This window comes from Neodiprion pinetum, chromosome 4 (assembly GCF_021155775.2).
Source record: "Neodiprion pinetum isolate iyNeoPine1 chromosome 4, iyNeoPine1.2, whole genome shotgun sequence".
In the NCBI taxonomy this organism is placed as follows: Eukaryota; Metazoa; Arthropoda; class Insecta; order Hymenoptera; family Diprionidae; genus Neodiprion; species Neodiprion pinetum.
Window position 1 is genome coordinate 35,514,482 of NC_060235.2, and position 13,750 is coordinate 35,528,231.

The 13,750-nt window shown below is 35.7% G+C and overlaps 4 protein-coding genes across 10 annotated transcripts in view; 2 read left to right on the forward strand and 2 right to left on the reverse strand.

Moving 5' to 3' along the window:
* Positions 1-122: 122 nt before the first annotated feature.
* On the reverse strand, positions 123-5,790 carry LOC124217761 (wee1-like protein kinase). Of its 7 annotated transcripts, none has more exons than XM_046623790.2 (5): positions 5,046-5,790; positions 4,832-4,968; positions 3,699-4,023; positions 2,714-3,596; positions 123-2,537 (listed from the first exon to the last, which is right to left on the reverse strand). In XM_046623790.2, the coding sequence occupies exons 2-5, from the start codon at positions 4,941-4,943 to the stop codon at positions 2,223-2,225; spliced, it is 1,635 nt and encodes a 544-aa protein (XP_046479746.1). In that variant the 5' UTR covers positions 4,944-4,968; positions 5,046-5,790; the 3' UTR covers positions 123-2,222. The 7 variants fall into 7 exon arrangements, with proteins under 7 accessions (XP_046479746.1, XP_046479748.1, XP_046479745.1 ...); XM_046623792.2 differs by having other exon boundaries at positions 4,853-4,968; positions 5,046-5,788; XM_046623789.2 differs by having other exon boundaries at positions 4,832-5,790.
* A 110-nt stretch (positions 5,791-5,900) lies between these two features.
* On the forward strand, positions 5,901-8,434 carry LOC124217764 (prenylated Rab acceptor protein 1). Its single transcript, XM_046623797.2, has 4 exons — positions 5,901-6,192; positions 6,618-6,851; positions 6,986-7,185; positions 7,269-8,434. The coding sequence occupies exons 1-4, from the start codon at positions 6,101-6,103 to the stop codon at positions 7,373-7,375; spliced, it is 633 nt and encodes a 210-aa protein (XP_046479753.1). The 5' UTR covers positions 5,901-6,100; the 3' UTR covers positions 7,376-8,434.
* Positions 8,435-9,108: 674 nt separating this feature from the next.
* On the forward strand, positions 9,109-10,540 carry LOC124217763 (UBX domain-containing protein 4). Its single transcript, XM_069135414.1, has 4 exons — positions 9,109-9,534; positions 9,678-9,950; positions 10,050-10,377; positions 10,503-10,540. Exons 1-4 carry the CDS (start codon positions 9,109-9,111, stop codon positions 10,538-10,540), a joined length of 1,065 nt encoding a protein of 354 aa, XP_068991515.1.
* A 44-nt stretch (positions 10,541-10,584) lies between these two features.
* The window catches only part of CycH (cyclin H), a 118,976-nt gene continuing 115,810 nt past the window's right edge, over positions 10,585-13,750 (reverse strand). Inside the window, exon 7 of the mRNA XM_069135637.1 lies at positions 10,585-10,798. Within this exon, the coding sequence (XP_068991738.1) occupies positions 10,676-10,798 (123 nt within the window). The 3' untranslated portion in view covers positions 10,585-10,675. The remainder of the gene's footprint in view (positions 10,799-13,750) is intronic.

The window sequence follows — 13,750 nt, forward strand, 5'->3', positions numbered from 1 at the left end:
ATGTATGTATGTACAATACTTATTGGTGAATGGCGCATGGAATGCAAATTTAGTCAGAATCTAAAATTTATCACGGAGAATCTAACTCGCTTTATCTCGTTGGTTAATTGTAAACAACTTCGCAGATTTCTAGTTTCATAGTTATATTTCGTTTTCAAACGGAAATTACAACAAAACCTTATCTTTGTAATTGAGTGTATTCGTTAGTAACTGAATTACGGTACGCGTTTTCACATTCGGCGATGATTTTGTTACTAATTTGGTACACCAAATTATACATACTTTCATATTATAAATGACTTTAATAGGGGTGGATGCACGTAATGTACGATTGTATACTATACAACTAGTGTGTAAAATGTGATTTTACGCACATGTTTCGTAATTTATTTTTTGACATGGTATGCGTAAACTTCAAGTTTTCGCACTGGTGTTGGTGCGTAAAATGACACTTTTCAATACAGTGCGAAAGATGCAATTAAAATGCTTAAAATCGGATAATTTTATACGTACTGTGTCAAAAGAATAAATAAACAAAACAAAAAACAAAAACAAAAATTGATAGGCTTTGTGTCATGGATATGGCAATGACATATATTTTTAAAGTGATGAGAAATGATTTTATTATAAATATAGCGTAGTATATTTGAATACGTTTAAGATAAACGAGCATGGATATGCAGTACTAGCGTCAATATTAGATGTCAGAAATTTTAACTCTATTACTTCTGATGCAATAACTAGATACAATATAGTAATTTTCGTGGGTATAAGAACAATTCTGGGCAGTGATTATTTACAAGATGACGAATTTTTACGTGTAACTGTGAAAATTCGGTTACCGTGGTATATACATTAATTTACGGAAAATTCGTGCGAAAGTTATGTTTCTAAAATATTCTGTAAGGTTTGTAGCTAATTATCTATTAGTTCGGTCATGTTTTTCGCGTTCTGTCTTATTTCCATTCTTAACAAAAAGCTGTCAGCTGCACGATATGGCAGAAAACAAATAATATTCATGCATCTGATTTTAAAATCAACATATTTGTAACTGAAATACTGTTCTACGTAGTTATTGGAAGAATAGGCACCAACTGTTGCAGGTTTTAAATATTAAATCACGTTTTTTCGAGTAATTCATACTAGTGTATACACGTCTCATAAGTTATAACAATAATAAACAGGAGTTGCCATTTGAAGGAACTACAATATCGGTAAATAGAAAAATGAAATTTGAACCTAGTAACTCAAACGTAACTAGAGACTAAAAATAACATATTTTGCTCCTAACGTTTAGTTTAATTATTCAACATCTATTCTATGTGAAACATATAATAGAGTACATGTAGTGTGATAAGATATTTGATGCATACTGAAAAAGGTACTCATTAAGATTATTAAAAAATAATTCAGCGTGATAAAAAAATAAAGTTTCAGTTCAGAAAATATACTGCACTTCACTCCACATATCTAATAGCGTGAGTATACTTTTACTATTGTGTAGCATGCAGAGTCAAATTTCTATATACGACAATGGGTTACCACAAGAGGCAGAATTTGTTTACGATGTTTTCAGCACACACAAAAAAGGAATAGAATAAACATGATTTTAGCAATCAAATTATAACTTAAAAAGTGATAAGGAGAAAATAATGATCCTTTCACTTTATCTGGCCACCCAAACAAATTTCCACGAAAAATGCCAGCATTTCAATGATCCTGCGAATAATGCTGTCTGTGCAGGGTATTTATATCTTATTCATGTGTCATTTAAACTCGTTACCGGTAAAGATTTTGCCACGGTAACGTCTCTATATCTGTTTTTGGGATACTAATTTAAAAAAAAAAAATAAGCAATGACAAAGCACGGTTTGAAGCAAAAATAGAGCACATAGATCTAATTTTTACGCATGTTAGTACAGAAAAATATTTGTCAACCACGACATAGACTCAATTCCCTAAAAATTTTCTTTTACCCCGTAAATTATACGACTTATTACCTTGTCATATCAGTCATATAGCTAAACTTCAAAATAAATATACGGCAATGCATTTTACTCTACGCACCGAATTTTGTTTTGTTTAAAGTTTATTACATTTCGACTTACGTACTAAGTTTACTTGCATATCACAACATCAATGCATCGCCTGGCATTACACCTGTCTTTGGGATGCGTTGACTTTTTTCCCTCTCCTCTAATAAATAAACAAATCGTTAGGTATTAAAAGATAGTTGCGCTGTTGCTACGGTTGACCTTTTTCCCAACAGTTCGAGATGAGGTTCTAGTCGGTGTAGGCCTTAGCCTATAGCCTCCCAGATTAGTTGTAGTATTCATAGCAGTCATATTGGGCGCTAGTGTCTTCAGGCACTTAGCAGCTTCTTGGAGTTGTTTCGACAGGATTCCATTCTTTAATTTTTCTGCATTCAACTCCCGCCTAAGTTGTGCTTTAGTTTTTTTTCCAAAAGGACATAGGACTCTGTGTTGAATCAGCATTACTGCTGACGGCCGCATCTCAGGCTTCGGATGAATCATAAGCTGCAATGATAAGGACCTCGTAAATTAAAATATTGAAAATATACAAATGGGTGATAAATTTCTGAATATCCGGGCACTGATGGTCGATACTTTATTACCATTTTTCTTTTTCAAGTAAACATGTAATTTGCAAAAATAATTTGATTATTATATATTATTTTTCGGGGATTACCTACCTTCAATAGCTCGTTAAAATCTCTACTATATTGTGTCAGTTCCTTTAGCTTCCCATTCCTAATTTCATGCCAATCAGGACCATTTTTAGGTAACGCGCCACCACCCCCAGCTTCATAAATAGTCAATCCCAACGCAAAGATATCAGCCTTAGGCATGTGGGCTAAATCCTCATGTAAGATCTCAGCAGGTAGATATCTACAATCACCCTCTTCAAATAGCGGATTGTTAATCGAAGTAACATGACCCAAGTCTCCAAGTTTATAAGTAATTTCTTCTTCGACTGTGTCTTCCTCGTCAAAACCATCATCTGCAGAATCGTAGTCTACAGCGCGTAGTCTTTTTTCTTTCGATATGAAGATATTGCCTGGTTTGATGTCCATGTGGACTAGCTGCATTGAATGTAAATATCTGAGTCCCTCAGCAATATGTATCAGAAGTTGACGCAATTCAGCTTCAGTAAAGTTCCTTTTTTCAGCCTGTAGTTTTGAAATTGCATCTGCTAAACTACCGCCATTACAATACTCGTTTTGAATAACCATGTGATCGTTTTCTGCCCATGCAGAATAGTAGCGAACTACGTGTTGATGTTTGCCAAGTACTGCATGTGCATATACTTCATTGAGCGCATTTTTTTCATTTACACTTCCAGCAACTGGTTTGATACTTTTTTTCACTGCATAGATGCAACCATCTAGCCTGTTGATACATTTGAAAACAGACCCAAACTCTCCAGCGCCAATCAACTCGAGCTCCAGAAATTCCTGGTGATATCTTGATATGTTAGATTCATGAAGAGCTACACGTTTAGTTGGTTGCTCTACTTCAGTGTCTGAATGTTCTAAGTCAACTGAGTCTGTAGATGGTGCTCTAAGCTCAGGTGAACTGGTAATGAAAAGAAATTAGTTTTTTTTTTCACATGCACGTAAATATTTGTAAAGAAAATTCCATTACATGCTAATTTTTACTGGAAAGTGATCAACATACCTATTCAGACTCCGCTTGGACCTTGTTCTCTTTCTAGCAACGAGCACCATACCATTTGAAGTGAAAGGATTAACGTTAGCTGCAGGCTTTTCGGATTGACTATGGTAACAAGAAGCGAAAGGTTTTGGCTTCTCCATGTGAAACAGTTTTACACCTCTAGATGGAAGCGGAGTAAGAGTAGTACTTTCCTTCATCAATGTTTTGGGCGTTGCTGGTGAGTCAAGCAGTCTAAGCGCTCGAACACGCTTATATGGTGGACTACATGCCATCGACATACTGGTAGGTTGCCTTCTTTCGTAAAAAGGGATGCCAATTTCTGCAGTCCCTAAAATAATATAAGAATTTGCGTTTATATAACGTTTATGAAATCACAAAATAAATATCTGTAATTGATTGTATAATAAAATATGTACTTTACTGATTTTCTGAGGCATTAATAATCAACATTCATTGACACTGGTTGATGACTCTTAATAAATATAAATCCAAAATCGAATTATAATAGCCAACATTCATCGTATAAAACACGGGTATTTCATTGGACATAAGTCATTTTGTAACAATAAGTAGTACGGGGAAAGCTTTAGTATCACTGTTGATAGATGCTACGCTGCAGTTTTTATCAGTGGTAAGTACTTTGTAAGGCTGATTGATCATTCGCCATCATGTTAAAAGCAACAAGACTAATAGCGAGTATTTGAATTGTTATCCGTCGGTAGAATACTGTGCCATAAAAAAGATTCAATTCATGGTAAGCTGGATCTCACCTGGTTAAAGATTGGGTATTCTAAACCTGTCATCGAGATTCAGATGCAGAAAATTTGATCATTGAGATTGACAAGCTAAATACTATGAATTTGTGGCAAATTGGAATAAGTAAAAATTTTTAAATTCTCATATTTAATGTACAGGTAAGATAAGAAGATGAATTTTCAATTAGTTCCAAAATATTAATAAATCTTTTAAATCTGGCATGAAAGACACCGAGCGAAATCCCTACTCAATGCTTATTTAGAATAGTCCGTAGACACCGGACAGTGCAAATTGCATGATCTTAATTCTACGTAAATTTTAATCCCGTTTCAATCGGATGCGCTTACTGTATGGGTAGCTTAAATTTACTATAGTATTACTTTTGAACTCATATTCACAACCTGAACCTGAACCGTTCGATTGACAGCTGATATTCAGTTCTTCATCTTCGATGTCACTGGCGTCAAAATTCAATCTTTGCGCTATATCCATATTTGAAGTTCAAGTCATCTGTCCACTTAAGAGTTATGAAAATTACAAGCGTTTTTCAACTTATAAACCGCGAAGAAACACTGATAAACATACGATACCGACCACGTTATTTCGTTACGGCGGGGGGCTCAATGCATCACGGGACGTTTTCTTTGGTTTTCTTTGAGCAATCATACGCTGTTGTTGTATGTCGCTCTCTTTCACACCCGAAGAACGCGCGATCCGATTGGCTCCCTGTCCTTGTCAATCATGGCGACCGTAGCGTCATCTGCGTTCATTATTTTTCTGCTCGTCTTCTAGCCATTGAAATTTCAAAAATTTGTTACACATTTTTTACAGACGTTTAGAATCTCAATAACCTCTAATTTGATGGCGACGTCTTGAATTCATCTGACATATTAGTATGCACTTGTGTAACATAATTCCGGACTTTTTGTGATCAAGTAACGTTGGCAAATATGTGTACAGTGTGTATAATATTTGTACCGCATAGCTGAATCAAAATTTGATCAGTTGAATTTCAAATTATTTTCGGCACGAAACGTTATCGGACAAATAATGTTATTGAGAATTCAAAATCGGTTTCGGTTACAGAAAGGTTATAATATACTACTTCAGCCTCGCAAAATCACAATCATTAAAAATTCATGCCAATTTTCAACTATCATTTTTGCTACATTTAACTTGACTAATTATTTATTGATGCCCCCTCGATACGACTGACCGAATATTTAGTCTGTCTAGTGTACAGTAATGATCTCCGCGAAATTTAACAGAATTAGTATGAAATATAGTATTTCATCATTGAGCTAAATGTGAATCTGTATCGCAATCTGTACCAAACAGCACGAGTCCAGAAAGTAAAAATTACAACTATTGTCGTATTATCGTTGGCAAGCGTATACCTAAGTATATTGTAAACAATGTGTGGTAGTCACATGGTAGGAACTGCGTTTGTAGTAGGGGTTGATAAGAAGGTGGGGATAACTGAGCGGCACGCATTGACGGGTCAAAAAGAGGGGGCGAAAGCTACGAAAAAATAAACAAAAAAGAGAAAGGAATAGGTTGGAAAAGGTTGAAGAACAGTGCGCGGTTTACTTGTCGTCAGTCAGCTGTTTTGGAAATTCAAAGCGTGTAGGACTGATCAAGATAATACGATGGCCTCAAAAGATCCGTTGATAGGTGACGTGGAATTATCGATGATGGATGAAACTCAGACTCACTATAACCAGGCCTATTCTTCAAAGGGGTAATTTAAGTGGAATATAAAATCATAATTCTTTATCTCGTGCGACGAGAGAACGAATCTTAGAAATATGCATGCGTGTTCATTTCACCAGCTAAACCAGCCTAACCTAACCTCAATTAATTTTTACTGTCAATGCTGTCAATGATACGGGACATTTATGGTTTGCGTATTCCAGTCTGATTTAATTCAATAAATACGACGCTGATAATTCTACTTCTTTGTGTCAAAAAAAAATGATAATTACATTGACAAAATTTCAACCGAGTTCGGAATTTAATACTACGTTTGACACACCCTATGACTACAGACACATTTTTTAATCATAAATGTGATCTCGGGAATATTTTAGCTTTTTTCAAAATTTTATGCCTCGGACTTGGAAATCTGGCCCGGAAATGAGTTTCTTTGCCATTCCTGTTTTTCAGATTTGAACTACCACAGTTATCACAACTTCCCCTTGGTCAAATGGGCTATCCTCAAGCACAACAGTGGGTGCAACAAAGGCAGGCTAACATTAGGCCCTGGAGTTTATTCTTGAACACAAATAACATCAGAGCACCTCCAAGTTTTTCTAGGCTTACCAAACGAATTATGAGGAATATTGAGTACTTTCAAAGCAATTACTTATTCGTGTTCCTTGGTCTGGTTATCTATTGTTTGTAAGACATCATGTTTATTATATCTTTATAGAATATTTACAAATTATGTTATTGTTTGAAAGAAATTGGTACGATATTAGCAATGGTAAATAGTATTTTGACCATTTTTTTTACAACGTTTTGTATTTTTATAGAATTACTTCGCCGCTTCTTTTACTCACTGTTGTCTTATCCCTGGGTATTTGCTTCAAAGTTTCCCAACGGCACGCTAAGCAGGAATTAATACTGCTTGGTCACAAGTTAACGCTAGCTCAAGTTTACGGCCTAGTAGCTGCGTGCTCTTTGCCTTTGTTTTATCTTGTTGGCGCAGGAGCTGCTTTATTTTGGGTTTTGGGTAAGTTTTGACACAGTCACATTTAAATACTCCATAAACTAATTACAGAAGAACGAAAACGTAACACTGTATGTAATTTCTAGGGGTTTCATGGTTTTTGATAACCATTCATGCTGCTTTTTATAATATTGACTCAGTGCTATGTCCCGGTGAAGATGAATTGGAAGCACTAACAGTACACGAAGTCTAAGGAACGTTAGTCAATCATAATGGTAATAATAACGATATTTGCGAATATTTTGACGAGAAATTATAAATAATATAAACAGGTGTTCACGACGGATATCAGGACGAAACATCTGTAACAAAAATTTAGTCAATATATTTATATATATAGATTCATAGGCAAATCTACACGTATGTAATACATATAGATATACATAAATATATGAAAAATAAATAATATATATTTTGCTCATGCTGCATGTACTAGTATATCCTACAAAATAAGTGTGAGTTAAAACATGAAAAAATGATAAGACGATACTTCCGAGTCATTTATACCAATTTTTGCTACAATGATGCCTCTCTGCAATGCAACCTTTGTCAAGCAGATAGCAATAAATATTGATATTTGGATAAAACAATATTGTCTCGTTCATTTGTTAAGATGTGTTCTACCGAAATAGGTAAAAAAAAAATTATCTCTGCATAATATAACGTATATAGGTCATAGAATGTCGTACACGTCGTTAAATGAGTCTCAATTTCAAATCTAACTTTCACTGTGGTGACAGGCTATATATTTTTAACTTGAGATTCAAGTCGGAATAATCAGTTGAATCATTTGAGAGTTTAATTAATTGACATGTACTTCGGTCACATCAGAATAATCCCAAATATCTTTCAGTTTTGCCTGCAATACTAGCTACAACTGTTACATGTAACGAATGTTTATTCAATAATCAAAAAAGAAATCACCCGGCAGTAGGTTGGGTAATTTCTTGAAACAATCGTTGTCATTTGTTGGGTAGTTCGATTACAGCGCACCTACCATCAATCCCCAGCAACAGGAAGACAAGTCGTGCACAAAACGCGAAACGTCAACTTGGCACATCAAAATTTCTAGTGTGATTATCAGCCGTCTTTTCGACGTTGCGTCATCAGTGTCAATATTCGCAAAGGAATTCACGTATATTTTTTCAGTGATAATCAAGAATTAGGAAATGAAGTGGTTCGAGGGAAATATTACAGAGGCAGTGGCGGCATCGAAATCGCGAAAGGCGATTTTTGTTGTGTTCGTTGAGGGTTCGTAGTTTGATGTTTAAGGTTATGTCTCTGCTGAATATTTCTTCTCGCATATTTTTCATAAATTTTACTTCTATCGCTTGGCGAATTGCCTCAGATTTGAATGTCTAATCCATTGTCAGCTTAATTCGCAAGTGTACTGTATAATCATTTTGTTGATACAGATGTGTCAACACTTTCACCATATTCGTTCGAATTTTTTTTTGCTTAATCATCGTTATTATATGATTTTTAGAAATTCGTCATACGTTTCTTCCTTTTCTTCGACATACTGCAAAACAATATTGTTACTTCAATACTTCTCATGAAATGCACAACTTCAAGTAATTCAAACTTTATTTTGTTCTCGGCATACATGTAGGAAAAGATGACGCGTCATCGAAAATTGCTAAAGTAATTGACAGTGAAGAAATTTCATCTCGATTAGAGCGGGATGATTTTGTTGCTGTCAAACTAGAGGGAGGCTCAGAATCCTACGGATTCTTTACACAAATTTGTATCCTTTTTTCCTACTACTTCATTTACAGAAACATGAAAATTTTGCTGGACACATGACCTACAATTCATGGATGGAGTTTCAGTTAAAAAGAAGTTTAGCCATTTGACATCAAGTTATATCCACTTAAAGTTATACCTTGACAATGGCATTCAGATCAATTGGTCCCAATTCCATCTATGTTTTTCATCGGCCAAAATGGAACACCGATAGAGATAATAGCTGGGGAAACGAGCGTTGCCGATCTAACATCGAAAATTGACACAATTCTGAAAAAAGCTGATCCAACGTCAAAAGATTCTTCTACAAGCTTTATTCAGGCTGAACAAAAGTCATCGGCAGGTAGCACAAGCTCTCTAAAGAATAGTGAGACAGAAATAAGCGCGATCGATTTAGAAAAAACTGAATCGGGAACAAGCATGGCGCCAATACCTGCCACCTCACAGCAACTTCCAAAAGAGGAAATCAAAATTGATAATGAGGACAAAACTGCAATCCCAGACATTCTTGAAACTGAAATAAAGCCTGCCCCAGCAAAACTGGATTCCCCATCCACCAGTCAAACTGCTACTGAAGCAACTAACAAACCGGAGCTAACAGCAGAAGTAAGAGTGCACATGAAAACATGTTTGAGAATATGTTAATTATTGTTAAAGACACGGTATTGAGATCGATTTTACTGTGAGATACAAATTTCATTGATAGTAGATTCTGTTCGCTTGAAAATATTCTGCGTCAATGTTTTTAGGAAAAGGTTGAACGAGCACGACGACTCATTGAGCTGCAAAAAAGACAGCGAGATGAAGAAGAGGCTAGGAAGGTTCGTGAAAGGGAAATTGAGAGGAGAAAAACTGGGCAAGAAATGCTGAAGATAAAACAGAAACAGCAAGAATTAGAAATAAAGCAGGCCTATGATGAAAGAATGAAAGAAAAGGCAGCTGAAGCTGCTGCCAGGGAAAAAGTCAGGCAGCAAATTATGCAAGACAAGCTTGAACGCAAGCAAAGGGAACTTGATCAGCAGGTTTGTATTCATCTGCTATCCGAAAATTCTCAAGAACGCTGTAGCTGTTAGTATGAAATACATTTTTAGATGTTATCTTTACCTTTCACGTATCCACAGCGGCAGTACGGACAACAAACTCCCATACAGGAACAGCCGAAACCGCGTACACCTCTTTCAAGTGACTCTGGAATCGTGCGAATCCAATTTCGACCACCCAGTGGCAATCCACACATGGGGCAGTTCGAGTCTACAAGTACACTTGGAGCTCTTCGTTCTTATGTTCTCGATAACATCGAGTTACCCTTCAGACAGTTTGCTTTGTCTACATCGTTTCCAAGAAGAGATCTAACAGTCGACGATGATGCCAAAACATTACTTGAATTAGAATTGGTTCCTACAGCTGTGATATTAATTCTGCCGCTAAGAAATGTACGTTCCATCAGCTGTAATTACTATTTTCGAGTGAAATTTAGCAGAGTGGTCAACTTTGGAGTCAAAGATGCATCTCTATACATGTCTTATACGATTATGCAATAAGGTGAAACCATGTTATTGTTTTTCTTGTTTCAGACCAACAGCACGACTGCGGTAACATCAGCCCAGGATGATGGCTACTTGTCGCGGTTAATGTGGGCAATTTTTGCGGGTGTACTTTCTGTGTACGGCTATATAAAGGGATATTTTACCGGACCTCCGGCATCTTCTGCAGAGCACCAAAGTTCTAGTTCAACTTCGGGTGGGGTTCATCCAACTGCCAGCAATACCGATAGTGGCAATTCAGAACCATCTCCAAGTGTAGCAGCTGGGTGAGATTTTAGTGTTGTACAGTATATTTTCTGGTCACTAAACACCAATGATGGGTGGTTCTAGATCAAGAGACACAAAAGTATAATGATAAAAGATGAAAACTTTTTTTTATTACGATTACACCAATTGCGACCAGTCGTTTAAAATTATCTATTTTTTTTTCTGCTTGCAGATTACTAAGGCGTAATATTGGTGGTCAAGGAAGTGCAACGATAAGGACACAGGGCAACGTGCATAGATTACACTCGGGTGGTGATCCGGATAATGATGAGAATAACACTTGGAACGGAAACTCTACTCAGCAAATGTGAAAGTTCAAATATCCGTTGAAAAGTCGTCTGAAATTATCATTCGTGAATAATTATACGATTACGTTGTCAGAGGATTAAAACCGGAAGTGATTAGATTGAGGCAAAAGTCATCAGAAAAAAAAAGAAAAACCAGTTCGATATTTATTTTCACGACTATTTTTTATTGAATCACATTGTAAAACGAACACGTGCTTACCTACATTTTTTCGTAATGAAGTGTAACGAATGTGCAAGAAACAAATTGTCAACAGTTCTTATAGCTCGTTAATAAGCCACACCATGTTTCTTCCGTTGTTGAACAATCGAAGCTTAGTGCTGCTACGAGTATAATTACCATAATTTTTTTCTCTATAATACGGTGATTGGATTTCAAAAACGAAGGCGCAAAAAAACGGCAACAATTCTAACTTAATATTATATCTTATCTATTGTTAACAGATAAACCACATAATAAATAATCATTTACAATTATCGAAATTATTATTGTGTGAGAAGTTTTTTTTCCTGTGTTGAAAGAGCTGCATTTGTCATTGCATTACCTTGAAATAACAATTTTACTACAGTTTCTCAAAATATCACAACGTTCTGCCTTCCAGGTATTAATATCCACTACCGTTATTTAGTTCCCCAACTGAATGACCACTTATTATACGTATGATTTCAATGAACTTCATCAATACTTAAGTCGCGACGGTTTGTATTACAGATATTAATGTCAATCAAGCAAATTGAATAATGAAGCAAAGACAAAAATTGCGGCATTATTACATACCTACTCATTATAATATATTCAATACTTTTTGATTCGATACGGATTGATATTAAATTTCTTTGAATTATCATACGATTGGGTGATATTAAAACCAGGCTGAAATTTTCAAGTTCACTAACAGTAGATACATAACGCCCGTTTGTGGATATATTGGTTTATGTCACTCTCAATATTTGACATTGAAAAAGGATGAAAATGTATTATTATTCAAGGAGTACGAGAATTATTATTTTTATTTCTAAAACTACAATAGTCGTCTAATGTGAGAAATGAAAGTTACGTCAGAAATGTATACATAATTATATATAAATATCTTTATATGTATGTGCGTGTATGCAGAAGCATAATAAAAACGAAAGTAAGGCATATATTATACATACATTCCTATCGTGAAAATTGAAGAAAAAAATTCAATTTAGGTAAGTTGAATTGAAAAAACCAAAAAATTATTCAAATAAATATAAATTATTCAATTAACGCAAAAGAACAATTCTGTTAATTACCGAGAACCACACACCGCAATAATTAAACCTTTTATTAAACCACATACCTCTGTCGGACAGTGTTTTTTCTCTTCGGAAAGAATTGTTACACTACCTAATGTATTCCAGGTGCGGCGCGGGCTGAAATCTGATATCGAATATTTCAAGTGTTTAATAATTTTACGGATAATTGGTGTTTGGGTCGACATGTTTCAAGGGTCAAGCGTCCAGGCAGTAAATCAGATTCTCTAATCACTAGACACTTGCGAGTTAAAGCATGTGCACCCTGCAGTTTCTTCGGTGAACATCTTTTTCGGATCATCTTTCACTGCACTGACTAACCCTGTAGTTTGTTTTCTCAGGGACAGCTATAGTGAGAAAAGCACGGACATCATCTCAGATTTTAAGAATTTTCTCGTATTCGCTAATGATTTTCAGCAGACACGTGGAAAGAAATTTTTTTCAGATCTTACAACACCCCTGGTGAATATAAGGACAGCACTTTTTTTGGAGTTGAATCTACGTTAAATTTTTTTCCGTGCAGCTGAAGTGCTTAAATTGTGCCGAAAGCGGATTTTTCTACTTAATCTCATTCAAAGTTGCACGATATAATTAATTCACTGTGCACCAATCTTTTTTCTCTGGTAATGTGCATGATTTGAAGACATTGTTTTTGGGATGTATTCTAGGAAAAAATCATGTCCGAGACGATATCCCGCAAGCTTTCGATTACTTGCACAAATTTCTCACTTATAATATATCACGACAATCGTTTAATTCGAATCATCCAGGTATAAAATTCCTAATTGTTACTAATTTCCCGTGAATCGCGTATTTCTCTTTCCTCGACATCACGGTTTCTGTTCTCAAACAAAACGTGTCGAGTTCAGATTACGTTGTTGCGAGCGTAATAGATTCGACGATTTCGGGTGAGATGCAGGAAAATGAAATAGAGAAATAGATTGCAATAATGGCTCACTTCCTACACGAAATTTGGGGCGGTTATTCCCGGAAGTATCCCGAGATCAAAGAGAACCAGGATAAAAGGTAGGTGCATACTTTAAAGAAAATGAATAAAATTTCGAGAAATAAAGAATAAAAAAGGATAACGAAGAATCGAAAAAGAGGAGGAATTATTTCCGAAAAATTAAGAGCCACGTCTTTTTCCGCTCCAATTACCGCGGCGTTCTCAAGAACGACCTCAAAGACAGGCAACGATTATGTCGGGGCTTTTGTATCGAAATAATAACCATAATAATATAAATTTAGAGAAAAGGGAAACAAAGAAATGAAATAAAATACAAGAGGTACTACCATCAGGACCGAGGCGTGCCTTGTGACAGGGGCGATAAATTTGTGGCTACCTCGTTACTGCCGTTTAGTGGTCGAACCGTCGTGATACGAGATCATTAAGATTCTCGAAAGCACGTGTGAGCCAAGCCACTC

Coding starts and splice junctions, on each gene's coding strand:
- LOC124217761 (XM_046623790.2), bottom strand. CDS start 4,943: ATGGATATAGCGCAAAGATTGAATTTTGACGCCAGTGACATCGAAGAT. Junction 4,024..4,831: donor TTGTGAATATGAGTTCAAAA/GTAATACTATAG, acceptor ATATTATTTTAG/GGACTGCAGAAATTGGCATC. Junction 3,597..3,698: donor TCCAAGCGGAGTCTGAATAG/GTATGTTGATCA, acceptor TTTCATTACCAG/TTCACCTGAGCTTAGAGCAC.
- LOC124217764 (XM_046623797.2), top strand. CDS start 6,101: ATGGCCTCAAAAGATCCGTTGATAGGTGACGTGGAATTATCGATGATG. Junction 6,852..6,985: donor GGTCTGGTTATCTATTGTTT/GTAAGACATCAT, acceptor GTATTTTTATAG/AATTACTTCGCCGCTTCTTT. Junction 7,186..7,268: donor TGCTTTATTTTGGGTTTTGG/GTAAGTTTTGAC, acceptor TGTAATTTCTAG/GGGTTTCATGGTTTTTGATA.
- LOC124217763 (XM_069135414.1), top strand. CDS start 9,109: ATGTTTTTCATCGGCCAAAATGGAACACCGATAGAGATAATAGCTGGG. Junction 9,535..9,677: donor AACCGGAGCTAACAGCAGAA/GTAAGAGTGCAC, acceptor CAATGTTTTTAG/GAAAAGGTTGAACGAGCACG. Junction 10,378..10,502: donor AAATGTACGTTCCATCAGCT/GTAATTACTATT, acceptor TTCTTGTTTCAG/ACCAACAGCACGACTGCGGT.